Source organism: Ixodes scapularis, unplaced genomic scaffold (genome assembly GCF_016920785.2).
Source record: "Ixodes scapularis isolate PalLabHiFi unplaced genomic scaffold, ASM1692078v2 PGA_scaffold8__174_contigs__length_109621045, whole genome shotgun sequence".
NCBI classification, from domain to species: domain Eukaryota; kingdom Metazoa; phylum Arthropoda; class Arachnida; order Ixodida; family Ixodidae; genus Ixodes; species Ixodes scapularis.
Genome location: NW_024609883.1, coordinates 109,017,658 through 109,043,577, shown reverse-complemented (window position 1 = coordinate 109,043,577; position 25,920 = coordinate 109,017,658). Strand labels below are relative to the sequence as shown.

Here is a 25,920-nt window from a genome sequence, read left to right as displayed (position 1 = left end):
CTGCGGGCGCACGAATACTGACGCGCCCATCGTTGCCCTGGATGGACACCCACTGACCTCGGCTTTTATTCTTCATATATTGTGAAGCTGCTGACCCAATGCACTTTGGCTCGGCATCTGGATGCGCTTGGCGCTGGTGTGCTTGGTGACAATACTTGGACAACTCGGATACCACTTGCCCGCCGGAACTTCCCGATGCACTCAACACTGGATACTGTGCTTGTGCGTGCTGTGTGTGTGTTCCGTGCACCGTGTTTGGTCTGGATGACCGTGTGCGCCGCCGGAATTCCCGCTGCGCTCACCACTGGACTAGAAAAGTATTTCTCGCGATGCCCTTAGCCGCTGCAAGCGAGAGATCGTCGCGATTTCAGACCCAGTTCACCTGGGTCTGAAATCGTGACGATCTCTCGCTTGTAACGGCTAAGGACATCGCGCAAAATACTTTTGTAGAGCCCAGTGGTGAGCGCAGCGGGAATTCCGGCGGCGCACCGCCTGGGTCTGAAATCGGGGCACCGCCACTGGAACCAGCCGGTTCCGCCTGGATCAATTGGGGCACCAGTTAGTATCCCGTCTGGAACTGCGCATTTCCAGGCTGGATTCAAACTGGTGCCCCAATTTTGGGTCCAGGCGGAACCGTCATGTTTCATTCCGGCCTGTATCTGACATTTTCGTACGGGACGCAAGTAAAGTGCTTCTGTCGATTTTTTTTTTAAAATTTCGTCATAGAATGGAATTTTAGGAAAAATCGTAGGGTGCAGGCGAGCTGGTGAATATTAACCAGGTTGAATTAACCTGAGACTGGGGTAGAGAAGAAACACCAAAGCGTAGAAGGGACAGAAAATAGACAGGACGACGTCGTCCTGTCTATTTTCTGTCCCTTTTACGTTTTGATGTTTCGTCTCTACCCCAGTCTCAGGTTAATTCAACATGGTTAATGGAATCTTGTTCTTCGTCTTTATCCGTTTGCTATTGCGTCGACATTTGTAAGTATGTGCGGTAATATTCTAGTTTTTACTGGAAGGTAAGTAACAAGTTTGTGTTATTATTGAAAGTGCGTTGTTTGTGCTTATGTGTTTATTTATACTAATGTCATTTTATTGCCTTTACCGCGTTTATACTAGAATCTTAACTATATTAAGGTAATAGTATTATTGTATACAAAATAGGTTATATTTTCTTATTAGGCAGCTCGAGCCCATAGGGAGAAGTAAATTAGTTGACTGTATAAATAGTAAGTTTAGTACCCCTGCCACACGGAAAAGTATATATTTTGATTAAATGATACGAGATTTAATCAGCTCGCTGTTTTGAGTGATACGAGCGTCGCAAGCTGATTTGTCGACCCCATATTGTCATTCGATCGAAATTACATTAATTTTAATTCAGTGACTTCACGCGATAAAATCGCTTACATCATCTTAAGTGACACTGGTCGATCGAGCCATATGTCCGCGTTGGCTACGTCTGCCTGATTTTTAACTGATCTGTATTGCTGTGTCCAATCACTGCGTGTCTCGCCATTTTGTCGAAGTATTTCTGCGTAAAATATGCATTCCTTTGGCAATAATTGCGTGACCCAATTTTAAACAATCACATTTTTCTATAGACGTCTTCTACGCATACCTCGTGCCATTTCATACCGATTATTTAGCGGTGTAATGTTTTGCCCGTGTAATAAAGTGTTTCTTGGACCCGTTGCTATGTGCAGCTTTCATTTTAGCTAATAAGACACGCGTATGTAACGAAAAGCGCGTTACGACGCTCGATCCACGCGCGTTGCCTTCGCTTCGACGCGCGCCCCCGATGGCCTTCCTTTGCGACGTCACGAGAAGAGCGCTAAGGCCTTCTTTTCTGGGAGGTGTTGGCTTACGCCGCTTCGCGGCGACAGTCTGCGGCGGCTTATTACAAAATTGTGAACCCACTTGGCCCACCCGTAAACGCTCATGGCGGCCGACTATTCGCTAAAGTATCATTCGATGAAACGTGGGCGTTCGCTATATAAACGTTATTCGATCAGATGAGGGCCTCCCCCCTTGTCATACCTGTTAAAGCCATGAAACTCGAATTACTTCCATCTCGTCATGACGCGTGGTGGGAGCACACATAACGAGTGGAGCTCGATGCCTTTATAGGTGCATTAGGTTTCCATAACGCAAAACATATCTGAGCTTCCCAGAAAAATATGAAAACCGGTCCGAGTTCGTGCAACGGAGAGCCTCGAAATTCGGCGAGTATTATTGGATTTTATCGTAACACGGAAACACTTTAGTCCTGTTCGACTTTTTACAGCAAAACAGCTGCCCGAAACAGCTCAGAATTTAGAGTATGCTATTCGAGTACATCACAGTGTAATCATTCCAAATTTTTTTTTTTTTTTTTTTTTTTTTGAGGGGGGGGGAGGGGGGGGGGGGGCATAGCGGTCGTTACAAACTAGGAAAAAGGAATTATTTAGTTCCGTTATTAGCTGATCCGATAAGAATTAAAAACCCAGAAACGCGTCCAAATGGAGCATTTTTTTTTTTTTTTTGGAACGCCGTACAATGCTGCGCGTGTCTCATATCATCATAATGTAGGTGTGTTTAGTAGTTTTCGATGACTCCCAGAAGGATTCTAATAAAAAAAACATAATTTTAAAATTAATATTTAACAGTTTGATTACTCGAAATTAATTATAATTAGTCAATTATATTGAAAGCTAATAATTCCTCTGAATGGTTGAAATAGACCATTACGGCATCAACCTTTTTTTCTGTGCGATGCGTAGTTTTCTCAGGAGCGATTTTCCTCGCGTTTGTGGAAACGCCCCCTGTATATCTCACTAATTCACCAATGTCGCATCTTTTCTAGAGGCCCCTGAGACCGCAGGACTACAAAAGCTCTAACGCAAGTTAGCTTTTTTTTTTTTTTAAATTTTGGTCGTATTAAGAAAGGCATTCTGTATGATTATAATGCAATTAAATGCAAAGGGGCAAGCGAGCTGGACAATAATGATGAAAATAATCCCTGGAGAAAGGGAACTAGAGGGACAAGGGACAAACCTAGTTGTGTTTGGAGATGACCTCCAAACACAACTAGGTGACTGGTGAGCGACCGAAAAAATCCGCCTGGTCCGGGTATCGAACCCGGGACCACTCCACTTGTAATGGAGAGGTCCCGGGTTCGATACCCGGACCAGGCGGATTTTTTCGGTCGCTCACCAGTCACCTAGTTGTGTTTGGGGATTTGTGTTTGTCCCTTGTCCCTCTTGTTCCCTTTCTCCAGGGATTATTTTCAGCATTCTGTATATTGTCGGTCATCATAACCCCTCATTTCAGCATGCTATTAAGAATGCCATATCTCTTAGGATGACGCTTTTCGCCAAAACTAGCAAGGTGGCCGAACGATGAAACACAAATCAAACGAGTGAAAGTGTTAAAAAAAAAAAAAACTGTTGCTTTTAAAAGTTGGTATTCAATGTTACAAGGCGCAAAAACACGGACACAAGAGAGAAAGAGACAAAACAGGCGCCACTCGCAACTATATTTGAAAAGTGCAGAAAGAAAGGAATACAATCCTCGTCATCTTCATCTCGTCCACGCACGCGCTTAGCCATGTGACATACGCTTATCGCCCAATTTACAAAAACTTATCATGATAATCTAACCTCGGCATTGTAGAGTGCAACAGATGTGTCACTTACGCATTGTGCACCCCTTTTTCTAATGAAATACGCCTCTAATAACTCGCGCGCTTTTTGGCACTTGCCTCTGCCCAGAATCGCTGTCTCAGAAAGACGTGGCTCACACCGGCATTTGCTGCAGTGTTCAGGCAAATGTGCCCCATCATTCTTCTTGAAATTTTGCGCGTGCTCCCTTAGTCGGTCGTTTGTACACCTGCCCGTCTGTCCTACGTAGGACTTCCCACACGTAAGGGGGATTTCATAAACCACCCCCGTGGCACAATCAACATATGGCCTGGCATGTTTTGTGGTGCAGCCTTGCCTCTTACCGCTGCCACCGGTGATACGAGAGCATAGTTGGCCGAGTTTGCTCGGTGCTGAGAACACGAGCGGCACTCCAAAGCGGTTCGCCACCTTCTTGAGGTTGTGCGACATTCTGTGCACATAAGGTACCACCTCAGGTCTCATTCGACACCGCGCCGTTTTCGCCTTTGCCGTCGTGGTATGGCCTTTTACCTTTTGAAGAATGCCTTCTGCGACACTCGTCACGACCTTTTCAGGGTAGCCCGCTGACAATGGGCGGCGGAGAAAAGCTCACCGGAGAAAAGCTCACCGGAGAAAAGCTCACCGGAGAAGAGCTCACCGGAGAAAAGCTCACCACAAAACCGGCAGATGCGGAGAAAAGCTCACCATTTTTTTTTCCTTTTTAACTTAGCGGATTCTGCGTCAAACGTGGCAATTTAACACGATTCGCATTCATCACTTCATTAAAAATAAATCATCTTTTTTGTAATATTCTTGAAGTTCATTGTGCATATTTACAAATTCCTCGGAAATTAGTAATCTCCCATTCTGTATATTAATGAAGCCGCAAGTATATAATCAGAACATCGTACACCGGTGAAAGAGACAACAATTTATTGACAGCTGACAGTGCGCCGTCGGCAGCTCTGTCAGATGAAGAGGTTCGTTTTTTGCGAGCTAATATGAATGGCGGTGTGTGAAACGTTTCAGCTCCAAATATTGTGTAGTGCCTAATAGATAAGTAGGTGTTTGTTGATGTAATCAGTGGCGGCTACGCTGTTCTCTTCCTGTTAATTTGACTAACAAACCTTTAGTTTCGAGAACAGCTTCGTCTTGTCATGTTTGTTGTCCTCACTCCGTCGTCGTCGTTTGAGCCGTTTTCATCATATATAACGCTTACCAACTCGCCCTATTCGCTATATTACAGAAGACTACTTCTTATATAGGTCACGAGTAACAACGGTGCCAGTGTGCAGCTCTGAAGGTCATGGGTGGCTCACCGTAGAAGGGCACTATTACACAAACGCAACGTGTGGAAACACCAGCACGAACGGCTAAAAAACGTGCTTGTCCGTGGAAGAAAGAAGCCTCGATATCCTACTGACTGTTTTATGCAGTTTTCAAAGGTTAACAAAAGCTTCAAAGAGAATTTCAGGCACAGCGTTGTTCCGCATGCACTTTCGAATTTCGGGCATCTACAGTTTTGATTTTTAGGTCTTAGACAGACTTTATTAAGTTTTCGAACTTTTTCCTGTTCTTCAAGTTTATAAAGCTTCCAGTTAGGCTTTAGTTGCCAAGAAAATAAGCCACAGAAAACACTCGCCCGCAATTATCAATTTGGGAGCAGTATACCCAAAAAGTTTAACAAATATAGAAAATGACATTTTCTTTTTTACAAAGCTGACGAATTTTAATTACAATAAATTGATATATGTTACGCATAATCACAGAGCCACCATATAAAACGAAGAAAAAATATCGGTGAGCTTTCTTCCGCATACGCTCAATGGCCGGTGAGCTTTTCTCCGCATCCGCCGGTTTCGCGGTGAGCTTTTCTCCGGTGAGCTTATCTCCGGTGAGCTTTTCTCCGGTGAGCTTTTCTCCGGTGAGCTTTTCTCCGGGATTCGCTGACAATAGCCTTGTCACCTGGTTCTTAAAACTTGTCTTCATCCGGTGTGAGCACGACCTTTTAAGAGCCGACTCTAGGCATAGCATAGCGATACCTCTTTTTATCACCTTAGAGTGCGCAGAATCATACGGCAAGAGTTCCTTTTGGGACCGCGGGGCGTACATCCAACACGTGTGTCGTACTAAAACCTTAAGACTTAAATCTAAAAACTGTAAACTACCCTGCTTAGGCAGTTCATGGGTGAATGTTAATCCTTTCCCATTGTGTCTAAAAGCTTCTAAAACAGAGTTTATATCGTCAAGGTACGTCAAGGACGAACGTTCATTAAAAAGAATCAAAAAATCATCTACGTATCTAAACACTTTGAAAACGTTAAAATCACTGAGTGTTTTTTCAAGCGTGCAATCGATCGTTGCTAAAAAAATGTTACACAGAATGGGAGCCACGCACGACCCAATGCATATGCCTCTTTTTTGTAAAAACAGCTGGTTATCAAACGATACAAAGGTGCTATTAAGGTACGCTTCTAGTACAGTTAAAAAATTGTCAACAGTCACTCCTGCCTCATTCTGGAAAGGAATGATGCCACTTTCATCTATACATGCCCTTATGGCCTCAAAGAATTCACAGTGAGGAACCGAATAAAACAGATCCTCAGTATCTACGGAAAAGGCATACCCTATGCATTGGTTATCTTTGAAGAAATCAGCCACCTTGTCAGACTTTTCGTGACGAATGGGTCTGTCACCTGCAGGCTGTTCAACGCTTTCAAAAGATACCGACTTACATGCTGTTGGCAAGCGCCTTTTTCACTCACAATGGTACGGAGTGGCACATCCGGCTTATGAGTTTTAGCGGGAAAAAACACACTTAGCGCATCATTTTTACATTTGGATACATCTCTCACCAGCCTATCCAAACCTAATCCCTTACACAGATTGACGAACGCACTTTTCACTCTCGAAGACTTCGTTTGGGCCTGGTTAAAGTTTTTTCTTATAGCAGCGTCCGCCTTTTCACCAAACGCACCTTTCGTTATTGCCACAAATCCACCCTCTTTGTCCGACTCCAGAAGGCAAAGGTCATTATCTTTAAAGTACTGTACGTGACCACTTCCTGTAAGGCCTTATTGACACCGCCCCGCACTGGAAAAAGGGGTGCACAATGCGTAAGTGACACATCTCTTGCACTCTATAATGCCGAGGTTAGATTATTTGATAAGTTTTTGTAAATTGGGCGATAAGCGTATGTCACATGGCTAAGCGCGTGCGTGGACGAGATGAAGATGACGAGGATTGTATTCCTTTCTTTCTGCACTTTTCAAATATAGTTGTGAGTGGCGCCTGTTTTGTCTCTTTCTCTCTTGTGTCCGTGTTTTTGCACCTTGTAACATGAATACCAACGTTTACCAACTAGCCCAACTACAAGTTCTTCTACTTTTAAAAGTTGTTGGCAGCGAGAGAGGGAAATGTTTCGGTCGTCGGGACTCCGCAGAAATGAGAAGCATCCGAATGATCCGCGCCCCTTCGTCGCACGTGTTTTTGTTGTGTTTGTAACGCTCGCGCGAACCTTCCAATTAAGGCCACGAGCCCTTTTCCGGGTTCGAATAAATGGGTCCCGACTGACACCGGCTTCCCGGCGCCTCGGACGCCGTCCTGGAAAAGCATCCGAACAAAAGAGCCAAGGACGCACGCTGAAGCCGTCAGGCCTCCCACGCGTCGAGGGTGCGCCGCCGCACGGAGCTATTCCGGACCACCCGGATGCACGGCTGGGGCTCGCGGACTCGAGCCACGGCCGCAAGCCGAGCGCCTGTGACGTCATCAGAACGTCATATCCCATCCCTTGGCGCGACGAGCCTCTGCGACGAGCGTGGAAAGGGCGCCTCCTGCCGGTGCGAAGGCGCTCGAAAAACCGGGAGTGCCTCGACCTGCCCACGCGGCAGCGGGAGTCTGCGTTATTCGGAAGGGTTCGTTGCGAAGAACAAAAATAAGGCTTAACGAGTGGGTTGCGTGGAATACATTTTCTATCGTCTGCTTCAAAATGGTGACGGAGGTCTGGATGGCAGCGGCGGTGCGTGACCGGGGAGCAGACGACTGACATGGACGCGGAGGAGCGGCTCTCGGGCCATCGGCTCAAACGGACGCTGCACTGGTAAGAGAGATTTGTCGAGCAAACTTAAAGAAGACTTCCGCGACTTACTCGACGCCTGCAATCAAGTTAAATCGCTCCGTAAAAAAAAAAAAAACGAAAAGTGATATCACGCTTTTCAGAGTCGTTATAATACTCGACAATTGTAAATAGGTTCAGTGAACAGATATTTGACCGCACATTGCGTGTTACGAGAAAGTGCTACCCTGCGCAACATTTCTAAGGTTGCTAACTGCATACTCCATGCACACGTGTGCGTCCTCGGGTTGGAACGCTTCCAAGATTGGTCGATGGTGAACTTCCCATTAAATTCAGCACATCACGTAAGGACGCTGGTACAGAAACGAGCCAGTATTCACAGAGGAGTCCTGAGCCCATCATCCACACTAGATTTTCATCTCGCTCCCCTCTTGGTTGAAGTCAGTCTTTCATCGCTCGCAGCATTCTTGCTTCTGTTTTCGCTGGTATCTCCTCTATGGGAACTATTGCCTTTTCAAATTCCGTCTTTTCTTTTTTTTTTTTTTTTGCAAGGAAGTTAAGGTTTTAGGCGCACGTGCTTTCTATCACCTTGAGCGCAGATCTGAGCTATGCCTTCCCGACTTCTGAAATAATACACTTGGTACGTGCATTCCTCGCTTGTCGACTGCCAAGGACGTGCCGTTGTACTCTTCTTATTGCAAACTAAACTGTTACCTTTCGTACACGTTCAATTGCTGTGAAAGCTGCGCGCGCTAGCATTGTCGTTGAGCGCTTGCTAACCGCGAGCTTTCACTACATAAAGGATATCGACCCCCCCCCCCCCCCCCCCCCAACGGCCCCCAAGGGCCACGTTTTAGTTGTTTTCTATGAAAAAAAAAGTTTAGCTTTTGGTGGAATGGTGAATATTAGGAACAAAATAAAGCTGGGCAACGCATCACCCGTAACATCATTTCTCTTCGTGACGTCAGACTTCCCCCCTTTCCCTTCCTCTCCCCAAAGCCTGTTGCATAAAGCCGCCCCTGCACTACAATCATTACACTTCATCAGAATTGCTGCACTTCACAGAAAATGCGTAATTTCAACCACAGCTTGATAAACTATCAATTCTAATAACGATATAGTTACCTGAAGATGGGCGCTTTCAACATCGTGCGTGCTCTCCAAAGGAGAAACAGTCGAAACTATGCAGGTGAATGGACCGTGCTCGGTTGAGTTTGCTAAAGCTGGGATTTGAACTCTGGGTCTTTCAATATCCGGTCGGGTAAGGGTTAGTATACCCGACCGGATATTGGGAGACCCGGAGTTCAAATCCCGCCACCGCCATAGATTGTCTCTCGGCGGCTTCGTGGCCTTTGTTACACTCGATCAAGTACGATTAATTCTTCTGCATTTGTTCGATTACTTACCAGAAGATATATAGAGCTAAAATTTTGCGATAGTTGACATCTGTTCTGGTTATTAAAGAGTAACTGCAGCTGTAAACTTGATATCAAGTGCGGCAGAAACTGAAGCTTAATTAATGCACGAAGAGCGTGTTGGTGCGGGTCAAGATTGAAGAAAGAATAAACATGTGAGACGAAGACGACACAACCACATCTTTCAGCTTAATTACGAGCATTTTGTAGGTCTCAATCGATGGCGGGATAGCCGGCGCACCTGCCTAACCGTTTTGTCTACCTTCGCAGGCTCCAGAGAAGAGAAAACTAAACAACGCAAATAGAAACTAATATTATTACTTAAATAATAAGCGCCACATGAAGAAATTGACATGTCTCGAATCCACCCACTTTTCTATTCTTAATCGAATCAGGTCGGGCACCGGACCATGGCGCTTCAATAAAAGTTTATTCTCTCTCTCTCTTATTCGAATCGGCGCGTTTCCATACTAATAGTTCAATAGTTGCTGAAACAACAAGGACTAAAAAAGATTACACCCTTAAGGTGTAAAAATTATGTTTCAGAAGCTTACACCCATAACTGCAACCGGGATACTGTTGCTTGGGATATACCTTCAGTTTTGTATGAAGCGTAAAATCGGGTGTGAAACGGCTGTCACTGTTGGAAAGGGTGTAAACGACCTTACACCCGCGTTAAACAATTTAACTGGAAGGCTTTTTTTTTCTTTTTGCGATTATATTGAATAGTCGTTGACGGTTATACCAATGCTTCGAACTTGCTCGAACTTCGACATATAACGCCTTATGTGAAATATTGACGAGAACAAAGCAAGATAACTGCAGTCTTCATTATTTTATTTTAGTGGCGGTCACCAGCCAACTGGTATCTTTCAATTGTTCATTAAATCTGTAAGGCGATAGAGCAGTCCACAGAATCCTAATTCCTGTTTCCTGCGTGCGTCGTCGCGTCTGTATACATTTATGGTTTCTGTGCACGTACAACTATGTGATGTCCGCTGCCTGTAAACTCGTTTGCTCCTACAAATATATCCACTGTTAAGATAGCCAGTTTTGTTTACTCATTTATTTCGTTACCTCGCAGCGCTTGAAAGCACTATTGCGAGGGAAGGATGCTAATGCACATCAGCAAAAATGTATGCATACATATGAGGCCTGTTTCGGGACGTTCGCCAGCAGCCTAAAGGCCCGTTCACACTCTTGCAACCGAGTACGACTGAGAGAGACCAAACCGGTTTTTAAGCCTCTTGCGATCTCTTAGGACCAGCTCCGCTCAGCGCATCCGGTCTCAAGAAGTCTTTCTCGGTCGTACTCGGTTGCAAGAGTGTGAACGCGCCTTAAGGGTGTCGCTGTAGCCCTCTTAGGATGTTAGCTCTGGGACAACCGAATGCGTAAAAAGGTTCAGGCGTACGGAAATGCAGTGGCCATGGTGTGCATGAAATTGCAAACTTTCCGCCTATGGTGGTGTGCCGTCGTTGAACTTTCTGACCCCAACAGCGTGATCGCAGTCCTGCTGGGCGCCTCACTCCTCTGGTTCTTCTCGGGTCGACAAGAGATCCGGGACGCCGTCCCGCCGCCATCTTGTCCGCAGCGCCCCGCAGCGGAGAGAGCCGCGTCGGCCCGCCTGCTGTACAACCGGGTGCCCAAGTGCGGCTCGACGACGCTGGTCCACCTGCTGAGGAGGCTGTCAAAGAGCAACGGCTTCAGCCACGTCCACTCGAAGACGTACAACCAGAGACTGCTCTCTCCCGAGCAACAGGTCCGCTCCTGGGTTCTTTCAGTCCCTCGTGGTGGAAGAGTATCACGACCTGCAGAAGGAAGCAAAGAATTCGTGCCACAATAGAATTGATCCTTTTCTTTTTTTTTTTTATTGAAGGATATCGCGAGCAGAAGGGAGAAAGAAATAGACCTATTGCTATATATAATATAACCCAAGCATCAAGGAGCATGCGGGGATTGGTGTTCCACGCGCCGCACGTGCTGGCCCTCAGAAGTAGTAACTTCTCTATATAAAGCAAATACCTAAAACAAACGGCATCTTGTATGCACGTTCGTCAACGCTTTATTTTGGTTATTTACTTCGAATCTGTTATGCGAGGAAGGCGTGCGTGTGCCGCGCGTGAAACACCAATCCCTGCATGCTCTTTGATTCTTCATTCTCAGAAAAAGAGGGTATAGGGAGTATTCACTGGATGCCATATTTGTGGGTGCTCTTTAAAGCGCATGCTCAGGGCGAAGTCACATTGATAGGCTGCTAAGACCGCCAATCCTGATGGTGTGGAATGCACACTGAAAAAGAACCGTGGAAGCTCACCAGCAGCACGCGCTCAGCAGTCGCGCACACAACTATAACCGCCAGTGAATACTCCCTATATTCTCACACCCCTTGTCCCATATACGACGCCCCAAAACTTTATTTCGACGTACACCGCGCTGACGTCGAACCGACGGTACCAACTTTCACGAGCGGCTTGATAGCGGAGTGGTACAACTTATTAAAATAGTTAATGCACGAGATACTGACTACAAAAAAAGTAATCGGGGCTCTTTTAACCCTACTGCAAAACCTGTTTTTTTTTTTTTTCCTGTAGTCTTTTATACGTACTTTAGCTGTTTAATGAGGCATATATCACCGTTCTCAAGCCCCTCGTAAAAGTTGGGGCCGCCTGTTCGACTATACAGTGCGCTGTACGTGGAACTGAAGTTTTGGGGTGTCGTATATGGGACAGGGGGTGTAAAAATATGCTTTTTTTTTTTTTTCTGAGAGTGTTGGGTAATATTGCAATGGGTATATTCGTTCCAATCGAACAGTAGAATAGACCTTCTTCAAAATGCAATGCAATCTGGTAGCTCGTAAAGCAGTTTAACTTTCTACACACTAAAGGCGTCTCGAGGACCGGAAGTTCTCGTCGCAAATATTTGAGAAACAGCCGATTCTCGGCAAACTTCTGTCGTGGTAAGTGTAAAATATAAGTTCCATTCATCTATATTATTTTTAGACGTTTCAATTCCACGTCCGATTTTTAAACGATCTTTCTTTCGGAGCGAAATTTAGTCCCACGTATTCGTGCATATAACAGCGTCACTGGCAACAATTTGTTTGGAGCGGTGACATCACACGTGCACTTACGGTACACTTAATTGCGTGGTGCGTTTGTTTAGACAGCGGGGAGTTTCAGTCAGATGCTCGTTCAGATCGAAACCGGCAGGGGTGGGGTTTGAACTTCGCAAAAGTGTCTATTCGGCGTTTCCTGCAGGCACACATTCTGCGAGTCTTGCTTTAGAACGAGGCAGTCATGAGAAAAGGGGAAAACACCGAATGAAGGAGGGAGTCAGATGAGGCCAGGGTGTAAGATAGACAGGTGGGGAAACGGCCCATAGAAGCCTACCGCAGCGCCGTGACCGGATTGTGTACTCGTCTGCTTGCGGGTACCCCCGACTTTCGACAGATGGCGCTACGGCGAGAGGAAAAAAAATCGGAATCGGATTTGCGTGGAACTTTATGGGAGACTGCGCAAAATTAACCGAGAGCACGACCGTCTTTCATTAAAAATCCACAAAAAACCATCTCCGTCAGTTTAGCCGGTCGCCATCGGTCGCCCACCCGGAGTGAGAGTTCGCGGTGCTCCACATAGATGGCGCCACAGAAAAAGAGAACACCGAGGAGGACACAATGCGGTCACTCATTTAGCTCTCGTTTCCCCACCTGTCTATCTTACACCCTGGATGAGGCACAAGAACACTGGAACGCATATCGATTCTCTTCCTTACGTCCAGGCTCCAACGACCAGAGCGATTCTGTACGCCATCTTGTTTCCAAGCTATATGACGTTTTGTGGTTCCTCAAAACTTGCACTACCGGCGCAGGCCCAGTTTGTGCGAGACATGTCGGCTGCGCCGGCGCCTTACAGCCACGACAGACACATCTATTTCGTCGACTTCGGACAGTGAGTGGAACGACTCCTCCCTTCTTAGGGTCCCGCGCTTGTTTCTGGTTCTTCCTCCTTTATGCGGCAATTCAGTATTATTTTCGTTTCTCCCTGATTGCCGCATAAAGGTCCAAAACTCTGAACTCTGACCAGCGCCGCCAAGACTCGCTGCTTGCTCGAATAGAGTGCGGCTTATTTTATTCATGAATCGTGTTTTTAGTAGTAATAATAGTCAAATAACAAATAATACTATGTTAAAATAAGGCCAAAATTCCTTATATCATCTCTCTAACAAAGATACCAGAAGCAAGATCTATATTAAAGTCGCTGTATCTTGGGAAAGTAGCGCCATTGCCTTCCCTGCCTGCTAGCCGGACACAAACAGATACTAACGTACAGACGACCAAAACCTCGCAAGGTGATTGGCTGATCGTTGTCCGTTGCCATTACAATCGCTATTTGGCCCCTTTAAATTTTCGAAGCTTCGAAGGGTCGTCCTAAACTAGTCGCACCAAGATCGCCATGGAGCATCATCGTACGGAAAACATTCCTCGCCAATGTATAAACTTCTTTGGCACTGTGTAGGCAATCAACTTGTCAGTCACACCCACGTCTACGGATCTCTTACAATTGTATTTCTAGTCTTTAGTATTGGAAGACGAGAAGATTATTTTTCAATGCCTCCAAGCCCCGACAGCGCATGTGGTGGCGTTACAAAGTTCTACGCTTGTTTCTTCCGGTGTGTGCATAGCAAAATATCGATATACAGGAAACGTCTCTATAAAGCCACCCATCACAGGCGAATTTAGATTGGCTCACCAAGAACGCAGAGGTGAATTGAGAAATTGCTCATTTCATGAGCCAAAATGGCGACCATACGGGAAGCTTGGCGCCACTACAGCGCTACTTACTCAGGATCCAGTGTGATTTTAGATTTGATCGGAGAGCGCCGATGGGATAGCGCGCGACACGAGAGGGCGCAACCAGTTTATGACTGGCCGTAACCGCCGCGTGCAGGACAAAATCACGCGACACGTTGGAAAGATGGCTGAATCCGATTATAGCCTCTAAGATTAATTTCTACGTGAAATTCAGTCGGGGACCATTTGTACGAGATCATTTTGATCGAGATTTTGTTTCCCTCACCTTGTCCATGCCATGACAAACTTAGTAGGTTAGGTTTGAATTTTCGATTCTTGCTTGGGATCGGCAGCAAATTCTCCCTAAATCAAGTCTGGAGGATGAAAATATGACATGTCTAAAAACACAAGCTATCATCACGCCCACAATTAAAAGAAGAAAAAAAAAAAAAAAAACACGCACAGAACTACTACAGAACACCTTTTGGATATGCCTTCTTTATCGAATAGTCACCATTTAGGTATAGTTGTATAGTCGTGAATATTCTCGCCGAAACTTTGCACAGCGCACAAATGAGCTCCCGTGACGCGCGCTCCCATGACGCGCGCCCCCGTGACGCGCGCTCCCATGACGCGCGCCCCCGTGACGCGCACCCCCGTGACGCGCGCCCCTGTGACGCGCACTCCCATGACGCGCGCCCCCGTGACGCGCACTCCCATGACGCGCGCCCCTGTGACGCGCACTCTCATGACGCGCGCCCCCGTGACGCGCACTCCCATGACGCGCGCCCCCGTGACGCGCACTCCCATGACGCGCGCCCCCGTGACGCGCACTCCCATGACGCGCGCCCCCGTGACGCGCACTCCCATGACGCGCGCCCCCGTGACGCGCACTCCCATGACGCGCGCCCCTGTGACGCGCACTCCCATGACGCGCGCCCCTGTGACGCGCACTCCCATGACGCGCGCCCCCGTGACGCGCACCCCCGTGACGCGCGCCCCCGTGACGCGCACTCCCATGACGCGCGCCCCCGTGACGCGCACTCCCATGACGCGCGCCCCCGTGACGCGCACTCCCATGACGCGCGCCCCCGTGACGCGCACTCCCATGACGCGCGCCCCTGTGACGCGCACTCCCATGACGCGCGCCCCTGTGACGCGCACTCCCATGACGCGCGCCCCCGTGACGCGCACTCCCATGACGCGCGCCCCCGTGACGCGCACTCCCATGACGCGCGCCCCCGTGACGCGCACTCCCATGACGCGCGCCCCTGTGACGCGCACTCCCATGACGCGCGCCCCCGTGACGCGCACCCCCGTGACGCGCGCTCCCATGACGCGCGCCCCCGTGACGCGCACTCCCATGACGCGCGCCCCCGTGACGCGCACTCCCATGACGCGCGCCCCCGTGACGCGCACTCCCATGACGCGCGCCCCCGTGACGCGCACTCCCATGACGCGCGCCCCTGTGACGCGCACTCCCATGACGCGCGCCCCTGTGACGCGCACTCCCATGACGCGCGCCCCCGTGATGCGCACCCCCGTGACGCGCGCCCCCGTGACGCGCACTCCCATGACGCGCGCCCCCGTGACGCGCACTCCCATGACGCGCGCCCCTGTGACGCGCACTCCCATGACGCGCGCCCCCGTGACGCGCACTCCCATGACGCGCGCCCCCGTGACGCGCACTCCCATGACGCGCGCCCCTGTGACGCGCACTCCCATGACGCGCGCCCCTGTGACGCGCACTCCCATGACGCGCGCCCCCGTGACGCGCACTCCCATGACGCGCGCCCCCGTGACGCGCACTCCCATGACGCGCGCCCCTGTGACGCGCACTCCCATGACGCGCGCCCCTGTGACGCGCGCCCCCGTGACGCGCACCCCCGTGACGCGCGCTCCCATGACGCGCACTCCCATGACGCGCGCCCCTGTGACGCGCACTCCCATGACGCGCGCCCCCGTGACGCGCACTCCCATGACGCGCGCCCCCGTGACGCGCACTCCCGTGACGCGCGCCCCCGTGACGCGCACTCCCATGACGCGCGCCCCCGTGACGCGCACTCCCATGACGCGCGCCCCCGTGACGCGCACTCCCATGACGCGCGCCCCCGTGACGCGCACTCCCATGACGCGCGCCCCCGTGACGCGCACTCCCATGACGCGCGCCCCCGTGACGCGCACTCCCATGACGCGCGCCCCTGTGACGCGCACTCCCATGACGCGCGCCCCTGTGACGCGCACTCCCATGACGCGCGCCCCCGTGACGCGCACTCCCATGACGCGCGCCCCCGTGACGCGCACTCCCATGACGCGCGCCCCCGTGACGCGCACTCCCATGACGCGCGCCCCTGTGACGCGCACTCCCATGACGCGCGCCCCTGTGACGCGCACTCCCATGACGCGCGCCCCCGTGACGCGCACTCCCATGACGCGCGCCCCCGTGACGCGCACTCCCATGACGCGCGCCCCCGTGACGCGCACTCCCATGACGCGCGCCCCTGTGACGCGCACTCCCATGACGCGCGCCCCCGTGACGCGCACCCCCGTGACGCGCGCTCCCATGACGCGCACTCCCATGACGCGCGCCCCTGTGACGCGCGCCCCCGTGACGCGCACCCCCGTGACGCGCGCTCCCATGACGCGCACTCCCATGACGCGCGCCCCTGTGACGCGCACTCCCATGACGCGCGCCCCCGTGACGCGCACTCCCATGACGCGCGCCCCCGTGACGCGCACTCCCGTGACGCGCGCCCCCGTGACGCGCACTCCCATGACGCGCGCCCCCGTGACGCGCACTCCCATGACGCGCGCCCCCGTGACGCGCACTCCCATGACGCGCGCCCCCGTGACGCGCACTCCCATGACGCGCGCCCCCGTGACGCGCACTCCCATGACGCGCGCCCCCGTGACGCGCACTCCCATGACGCGCGCCCCTGTGACGCGCACTCCCATGACGCGCGCCCCTGTGACGCGCACTCCCATGACGCGCGCCCCCGTGACGCGCACTCCCATGACGCGCGCCCCCGTGACGCGCACTCCCATGACGCGCGCCCCCGTGACGCGCACTCCCATGACGCGCGCCCCTGTGACGCGCACTCCCATGACGCGCGCCCCTGTGACGCGCACTCCCATGACGCGCGCCCCCGTGACGCGCACTCCCATGACGCGCGCCCCCGTGACGCGCACTCCCATGACGCGCGCCCCCGTGACGCGCACTCCCATGACGCGCGCCCCTGTGACGCGCACTCCCATGACGCGCGCCCCCGTGACGCGCACCCCCGTGACGCGCGCTCCCATGACGCGCACTCCCATGACGCGCGCCCCTGTGACGCGCGCTCCCATGACGCGGCGCTCTCGTATCACACGCTGTCCCGTCGCCGTTCTCGTGTCGTGCGGACATTGCATAATAGTTAGTAATAGATTTATTTAACTACCGGAGGTTTGCTATGAGATTCCTAAAAATAACGACATGAAAGATATCGACACGGTGTGATAATATCCGTAAAGCAAAATCTCCAGTTGGTGTTTGCAAGGGATTATGCCTACAGAAGATGACCCGAATGTCAGGATGAATGAGGGAAAATAATGAGGGGGCTTCACAACACTTTTAACCTTCTATTGAACTATATTATTATACACAAGGTTTTCTGTCTAACAATAGTGGATTGAGCACGTACGACTGTTCGGTGAGATAAAGTTTGTATTCTCAAGAACGATGCGAATCTGTTCTGCCCATCTTCGACTTTCAGCGCGTTTTGAAAGAGCGCAGCTCTTGGGTGCCCGTTTCCGCGCTTCGCGGCGTCGGCGTCGCCGTCGGCTATTCGCCCCGCTAAATGTAGCGGAAAATTGAATTGGTGTTGAGGTCACGTACGTGACGTCGATTTTCCCGCTAAATCTAGCGGAGAAGCTGAATTTGTTCATGGGTGACTTGACACGAAGTCGTGGGACGTAATTTTTCCCCGCTCAATTTAGCGGGAAAATTTCCCCGCTAAATTTATCGGATTAAGCTTCCCCGCTAAGTTTAGCGGGAAAACTGACGTCACGTGACCTCAACACCAGTTCAGTTTCCCCGCTAAATTTAGCGGTGAAAATGACGTCACATGACTTTGTGTCACGTCACCCATGAACAAATTCAGCGGGAAAAGGGGCGGAGAAGGAAAGGAGGAGGGGCATACCCTTTCCTTTGTACCCTCCCCTTCTCCTCCGCTGCGCCCTAGTTTCGCATTACGGATATTTGTAAACATCTTTCGTTGTTTTTTCTTCTACATACTTCGTCTCAGGGACGCAGCCGATACTATAGTTGAGAGGACCACTCAAACAGCCTCGGAAGCGCAAGTCACTCTCTGTACGATATTTGGGGCACAGAGATGATGGAACCCGACACGTGACGAACACCATGTTGTTACGCTCCGGACGCGGTTTGATTGGTCCCATCAGCTCGTAACGTTGCCTGCGTCCGGACTTAAAACCAAGTCTGTGCAGCGCACGAGGCTAACGCTGTGGAGACTGCGCTCGTGTCACGGGAACGACGTTTTTGTCGGTGCAGGTTCGGCCGTCCTTCGCCCGCGTACGTGAACGTGATTCGGGACCCCGTGGACAGGCTGGTGTCCTCCTTCTACTACCGGCGAGCCGTGGCCACCGGAGTGCAGGGCACCGGCAAGCCCAGCAGGTTCTGGCTCTCCAAGGTTGCTCACTTCTACGATGTTTCCTTGCATGCAACTGGAGGCACCTGCTCTCTTATATGTGCGAGCTGTGGCTGAGCATGGGCTGAGCGGCTGAGGCTCCGCCACCGATCCTCCTCGCGCAAACGACTTACGCGTGAAAGCTCTGGCAGCGTTCAAAGCGTACATACTGTTACTAAGTTCAGAGTCACGTTACTGTGCGCTCTCAATGTATTGCTGCCTCTCTCGCCCCACCTTTTCTTTCCCCGCTGAATCCCAGTCTAGAGAACGACAAACGCCCGAGCTCTAACAATCATCACCAGTCGGTCCATATTGCCGCGTGCATGACCGAGAGGAAACGCTATACTCCTAGAGGATGCGTGTTTAGTCTACCTATAGATATCAAGAGGCCCACATAACCTCGCCGAGTCAGCCTCCGCAGTGTTCAACGCTCGAACACTCTGGACCGTCTGGACCGAACGTTCGAGATTCCGAGGCCGTCAAGCTGCTTTGTCAGCTTTTTTCTCCAGCTCCCATTATATGTGATGTGGTGAATAAAGTTATTATTATTATAATAGAGAAGGAGCCCAGCGCAGCCTTGCGGACTCGCTCTCGCATTCTCGCGCTATCCAGCTGTCACGCCGACCCTTCAACACTCGCTCCTGCCGCCTTTGACGCATCGCATCGACGCATCGCTTTGTCGCCGCGCTCGTTCCTTTTTTTTTTTTTTTTTGGCACAACACATTTTTTACGTTGTGTGATTGGTTTAGTCGGTGGTAGCGAACGCACAAAGAAGACGACGAGCGCGAGCGTCGTGACGATGCAGTTTTGGCGCTGTTTGATTAGGGAGTTTTCGTAGATCGTCTTCGCCGTCCCGCAAGGGCCCTCCGCAACCCGCTACGATAGCGGGAACTCCACAGTCAAAGCTATCGGCGCGCAGGCGCAGTAGCAACTTCTTCGTTGCGGAACGCTTAGCGGAGGGAGCAGCGCGGTCTACGAAAACTCCCTATTGACTCCATCGGATCGTATAAGGAGTATTCACTGAGAGAGGTTCAATTTCGCCAGGGGGCGCCATCGTCAAGCCGAACCGAGAATCCCCACCAAAAACAAAACAAAACACCTTCTTTTAATTTATAAAAGCTACGCTTATGTGAACATTACCGAAACACAGAAAACGCGGAACCCCGCTGGGCCGGGCATATGCGCGGGCACCCTCCATTGCGTGCTCACGGCGTTCACGTTTTACCCGCAGAGTTTCGAAGAGTGCGTGCGAAGGGGCGACGAGGAGTGCACCTTTGCGGCTGGACAGACGCACCGTTCGCTCATGATGCCGTACTTCTGCGGCCACGACGTTCGCTGCACGTACGTATGAAGGCACCATTTCATTAGAACGCATTACGCGCGTAGTTGCGATTTGCTATCGTATGCACTCTCGAGTCTCAAGAATGCTTCGAAATCCTCCTCGTTTCCCGTCATCCTGAAAGAAGGTTGGAAAGCGAAGCTTAGCGAAGCGTCGAAGAATGAGACTCGTCAGGGGCTTACAAAATCGACTTACCCTCGAGAAATTGTAAGCTGCGGGTCCGGCAGCGCTCATTCGGACGCACGGTGGTCAGCCATCTGACTCGTTCGACAGGTGGCGGCACCTTATGCGGTGTTTTTGCAACTCTGAGACGGCCGGCGGCAGCAATCATTGGACCCGACCCCGAGTTCGAACGTCCTGCCGAACTCTGACGCACAGCTCGCGTCCAGTCGGTAGGTGGTTCGGCCTTCTCAAAGTTGCCCGTTTTGGCCACCAGCCGCGCTGACTAGCAGCCGACCGTAGAGTAGAGTGGACCATAGAGTGCCTACATGTCTCTCTGTCTGAGGGTGAAGACATCCATTGTTGCCCTGAATGTGCCAGCGCGTGACGCTCTGACGCACTCGGTGCGTGACATAGGCGGTATAAGATGGCGTCTATGCATTAGCCAAAGTTACGCGTTCGAGCTGAGTGACACCGGATTGCGCGCACTTCCAAACGCATAAAAAAAAAAAAAAAAAAAACGATTGGGCGGAAAAATGGCTGAGATGTCACCACACAAGTACAGTGTTACTCAAGCAAAAGCGCGCGCATGCATGTGTGAAGGCACTCTAGCCGACCGAGGCGCCTCCTGTTCGCTGCCCTGGGTTCATCCAGGCTTCTCTCTTTACGGGACACAGGTTGACCTACCGAAATCTGCATACCAGGCGCTCTCTTTCCGTTAAAATTAATTTTTGCAGCCTCTGGCTCCGACGACCGGTTCGCGCTCTCCACTTTTCCCACGCTTCCTCCTCTCCCCCCTCCTACCCTGTCGACCGTTGCCTGTTTCCTCCTCCCCCATGGTGAGGAGGATCTTCCGCCTGGCAGAATTCCGAGTCTGGTCGTCTGCCTTCAAGAGAAACAAGGCGGCCTACGTCGCAGATTTTGTTTCCACGGCAATCTCGCATACAATGCAAGCCTATGAACGGCAGCACTATTAACTGCTCTCAGTCTGGATGGGGGCGCTAACAAACACGCGTGTCAAAATGTTGTTTAGTCACCCCACACGACGTTTCCTCGCCTCAATCTGTGCATTCTCCGTGTCGTCGGAAGAGAGGAGAGGACGACGAGGCAACCCTTCGAAAAGACGCCACGGCGCGTGCCAGACAGGTGAATACTCATCGTGTAAATAAGCGTCGGATTCGTTTCTCATGATACGCCATTCTGCATATGACGGCTAAATGAATAAATCGAGACAATCACCCTTTTTTTAAACTCCATATTTCGATCTTTATGTGCAGAGAGGGCATGCCGACGCCACTAAGTGAATGACGCGCTATCGCACATTTGGATTGGGCCGCATGTGCACATTAAATAAAAACATTTCCGTTTTTGTTTGTTTTTACAGGAAGGTTTTTAAAAAGCCACGAAAGCTACACTAATGCTGTCTGTGGAAGTGAGTTATACGGCCAGAGGGACATAATATAGGGGAACAGTCGTCACAATAAGTCAGTCAATTAACTAACCTGAACTGACTCGCCCCCATTTTTAGGAGTGGCCAACTGTTCAGGTTTTCCTTTCCAATAAAACGCTTACTACTACTCAATTAACTAAAATCTGTTAATTAAACTTCTTAATTAGTGAGAATAAACACATGGTTCCAGTCAGAAACCTGCTGAAAGTATAATCGAAAACCTTTAATTCGATAAATCTTAGAACGAAATTGGGGGAGCGTGGGAAGCGCCAGGGGTGCGCTAAAGTTGCCGCCCGTGCAACAATTAGCGCAAGGCTGGCGGCGCAAAACCGGGATGATAATTGAACCCGAATTTCGTGCCGAGACTGGTCCTGCGTGTGCCCATATAGGTGCGATCTTTACCGCTGCTGCAGGACGGTGGGAGACCCATGGGCCCTGCGCACTGCGATGGAGCACGTGGACCGGCACTTCGTCGTGGTCGGGGTGCTGGAGGACATGAATGCCACCTTGGCTCTGTTCGAGCGACGGCTGCCCGCCTTCTTTAGGGGCGCTCTGCAGCTGTACCGCCAATTCGGTGGGTATCGTGGGCCAAGTTCGAGTGTCCTCCTTTCGGGAGGCAACGGTCGCATTCCGATCGTTTCCTAAAAGCCACGCTCGTCTGACCGCCACGCGCATGCCTAATCTGAGGATAGCTTATATCTTACACTCTAAACGTTTACACCCCTAAGGGTGTAGATCACCTTGTCCCAGGGCTAACACCTCTAGGGTGTTGCAGCAACACCCTATAAGTTGCAGTCTTAAGGGTGTAATTATCAACTTGTTCCAGAGCTAACACCTTAAGGGCGTTGCAGGAACACCCCTAGACCGCAGTCCTAAGGGTGTAAATCAGCTTATCCCAGGGATAACACCTTAAGGGTGTTACAGCAACACCCCTAAGCCGCAGTCACAATGCTCATACATAGTACAAAAGACACTGCAGGCATGATGACATCTGCGGACACCCCAAAATCATCTTAGAAGCATGCTTCCTTCATGATGCTTTGAACATGCATGCAGACTGTTTTTGTATGACCAACGTGACAGGGCTGTCATACAGGGAAGGTACACACCTCAGACAGGGTCTAGGACTTTTCGCTGTGAAGGTTTCGGTGCGGACTTTTCGGCGCACGGACTTTTCGGTCCACGGACTTTTCGGTGCGCGGACATTTCGGTGCACGAACTTTTCGGAGCACGGAAATCTCGGTGCACAGCCAATCAATATCATGATTTTTTTCTAAACGTAATTAGCACTATTTTAGCTAGAAATTCATTTTCCGCATTTAATAATTTTGTACACTCGGTCATTCATTTACGGTCACTTACTGATATACAACCTAAATGACTTTCTTAGGCGCAGTGCCATCCTGCGTGAGGATTGGAGACGTTGGACGTTATGGTTCGCTTGCCGGTGTATCTTTTCCAACGTACGCACTAGACGCATCACATCGTGTTTACGCGTTGGTTCGATAGGGGCGTTCTTGACTTCTTTAAAGGTATTGGCTTTATGATTGGTAATCCGTGCAGGAAAGGCCCCAACAGCAAGAAGCTTGAGAATGTTGAAAATAACCCGAGTAAAAGTTAAGAAATTTCGCGGAACTTCGAGACGCGTCCTTCTTCCTACGTCTTTTTTCTTCCACGAAGTTGCCCATCTTTTACCACAGTCTCGGGTTATTGTCAACATGATCAACATCCACCAGCTCGCCTGCACACTCACCATTTTTTTTTTCCCGTAAAGATGAGAAGCTCTTTATTTGTGATAGCTCAGAACAATTTGGAATGTCTTGAAATGTGCGTGCACCGCGAAATCGTATAGCATCGAATGTTTAGCACACCTCTGACAGGAGAAATTAAAGTTTTCCCTATCCGTCACGCGTCGCAAGGTTTGTAATATCAAGACATAAGACACATTAAGATTACCCGAGTCTTTTGGTAAAAAAAATGGGAAACGCCGTGGACGGAAAAGGACACAGGAAGAAGGACGTCTCAAGGTTCCACGAAGTTTACCATCTTTTACTAAAATCTCGGGCAATTTTCAACATTTCAAGATTCTTGTTGTTGGGGCCTTTCCTAGACAGATTACCAATAAATAATAATGCCAACACCTTTACACAAGACGCCGAGAAAGCCTGTATCGACCCGACGCGCAAACACAGTGTGATGCGTCTAGTGCGTCTTGGAAAAGAGGCACCGGCCAACGAACCATAACGTCCAACGTCTCCAGTCCTCACGCAGGATTGTACTGAGCCTAACAAAGTCACTTAGGTTGTATACCAGTAAGTGGCCGTAAATGGATGACCAAGTCTACAAAACTAAAAAGTGCAAAAAAAAAACTTCTTTGCTAAAATAGTGCTTCATACTTCTAAAGAAAAAAAAAACGCGATTTTGATTGAAGGTAAACTTCTTAGTGAGCGCGTTGGTAATGATGTAGGTTTAGAAAGAGTTATATACGTAAAAACAGGGGACGGGACAACACATCTTGAAGGTGCACCGAAATGTCCGTGCACCGAAAATTCCGTGCACCGAAAAGTCCGTGCACCGAAAAGTCCGTGCACCGAAACGCCCTACACCGAAGCGTCCTACACCAAAATGTCCGAACACCCCTCAGAGATCATGCAGACTGTGTTTTGTATACGACGAATTAGCGGTGTGATCGCTCGGCCTTAGGATGCCGGTGAAAACCCCAAAAACAGAATGGTATAGCCATTTTAGAGACCTCATGCAAACATCTAACTCGGATAACGATATCCGTAAAGATGAGGTAAAGTAACGTAAACCATTCAGAATGCACGTTTACGTAAAAAAAAAAAAAAAAAAAATTCTTCTTCAATCTATACGTTCCGAGACTAATTTCTAGTTACGAAATGGTTGAAATGATTCTCGCAACGCAAATATATTGCGCCATTTTTTTTTTTTTTTTGGGAGGGAGGGTTTTTTTTTTTTCCTTTTTTTTTTTTTTTTTTTGTAACAGGCGTATTCTATTTAGTCCCTTGTAAGAGTCGGTGTTTCTTGGGGGTAGGGTTTAACTGACGGAGAGCGATATCTTTTGCAGCGTTGCACCAGAACCGGAACGAGCGTAGGAAGCCGGTCCCTGCGGAGATCCGGGACCAGCTGCGGCACAACCTGAGCACCGAGTACCAGTTGTACGGCCTGGTCAGGCAGCGGCTCTACTCCCAGCTGCGGACGCTCCGACTGGAGGACGCCCGTGCCTCGACGAGGCGCTGAACGCCGACACGGCATCGCAGCGAGTGCAGGCGGCCGAATACTGCACGAACCCGTCGAGACGAATGACACGAACCTGACACCTGGTCCAGAAGACTTCCACGAGCTCACTGATGGCCTCGAATTTCAGGATAGCTCTTAGCTCCAGACATTATGAAATGCGAGTGATTGTGTGTGTTTGCGTGTGTGTGTGAGGGGGGGGGGGGGGGGATTACTTGGCAAGAATATGGCATGATTAAGTAAGTAGCCTGCGTTCAAAATTGGTGTACGGGCAGGGGCGGATTTAGAAGGGGGGGGGGGGGGGGGGGGGGCGGATGTCCTGACCCCCTTTTGATTTCTGCATGCGTAAAAATTTAGGGCGTGGAAACGGGGGAGGGGGGGGGGGGGGGTTCTAAACATATGGTACCCTGACCAACACCTGCCCCTCCCCCCCCCCTCCCCCTCCCCTCTAGAAATTTCTGCATCCGCCCCTGTGTACGGGTGTCCCAGAAAAACAAAATGTACTGCATTTTTTAATCGCAAAAGTAAACTACTCATCGCCGTGACCTCTCAGTTTCTTCCCAAATTATGGCGTTATGGTTCCGAGCCAGGTGCAACGTTCCAGAATGAACTGTTGTCTTAATGAACAGTTATAAGCCATTTCTGGAAATTTCCAGTGGTAAAACGGAGACCGACAACGCCCGCTGCACCTGCGCGAATGCACGGGGCTAAATGGCGTAGACTGCCGAGAACGGCCCGATTTTCCCATTGCGAGGCATCGGCGAGGTAGACTTTATTTTTGCAGTTAAAAAAAAACTTTTTTTTTTACATTTGTTTTGTAAGTTTTTAAGAACATGCGCTTTGTGGGACGGCCACTGATGGCGATCTTGAGCCCGCCGTTGAAGGCACGAGCAGCGCGGCAAAGATGGTCATCGGTACTGAGGCATGGAAAATCGCGAGCGCTGGTGCAACGTGCGTGCTCTGGCCCACTTCGCGAGCGGCAGTCCGCGACAGGAAGAACGCAGAAAAGAGCGACGAAAATTCAAAACAGGGCGGGCGGAAGTCCGCCCTGTTCCGATAGTGTAAACCAAATGCTTTGATCAACGTGCGAGACTGGTCCCACCACTC

General features: G+C 50.4%; 1 protein-coding gene across 1 annotated transcript; it reads left to right on the top strand.

Annotated features, from left to right (window-relative positions):
- The first annotated feature begins 7,479 nt into the window (after positions 1 to 7,479).
- Positions 7,480 to 25,358, top strand: LOC8054044 (uronyl 2-sulfotransferase). Its single transcript, XM_029977859.4, has 7 exons — positions 7,480 to 7,742; positions 10,631 to 10,892; positions 13,001 to 13,080; positions 18,472 to 18,610; positions 19,839 to 19,948; positions 21,969 to 22,129; positions 24,644 to 25,358. Exons 1-7 carry the CDS (start codon positions 7,690 to 7,692, stop codon positions 24,814 to 24,816), a joined length of 978 nt encoding a protein of 325 aa, XP_029833719.3. The 5' UTR covers positions 7,480 to 7,689; the 3' UTR covers positions 24,817 to 25,358.
- The last annotated feature ends 562 nt before the right edge of the window (positions 25,359 to 25,920 follow it).

Excerpts from the sequence above, each read along its gene's own strand:
- LOC8054044 (XM_029977859.4), top strand. The coding sequence starts at position 7,690 with ATGGACGCGGAGGAGCGGCTCTCGGGCCATCGGCTCAAACGGACGCTG. Across the intron at positions 18,611-19,838 it reads GCAGGTTCTGGCTCTCCAAG|AGTTTCGAAGAGTGCGTGCG; the intron begins GTTGCTCACTTC and ends TTTTACCCGCAG. Across the intron at positions 22,130-24,643 it reads GCAGCTGTACCGCCAATTCG|CGTTGCACCAGAACCGGAAC; the intron begins GTGGGTATCGTG and ends TATCTTTTGCAG.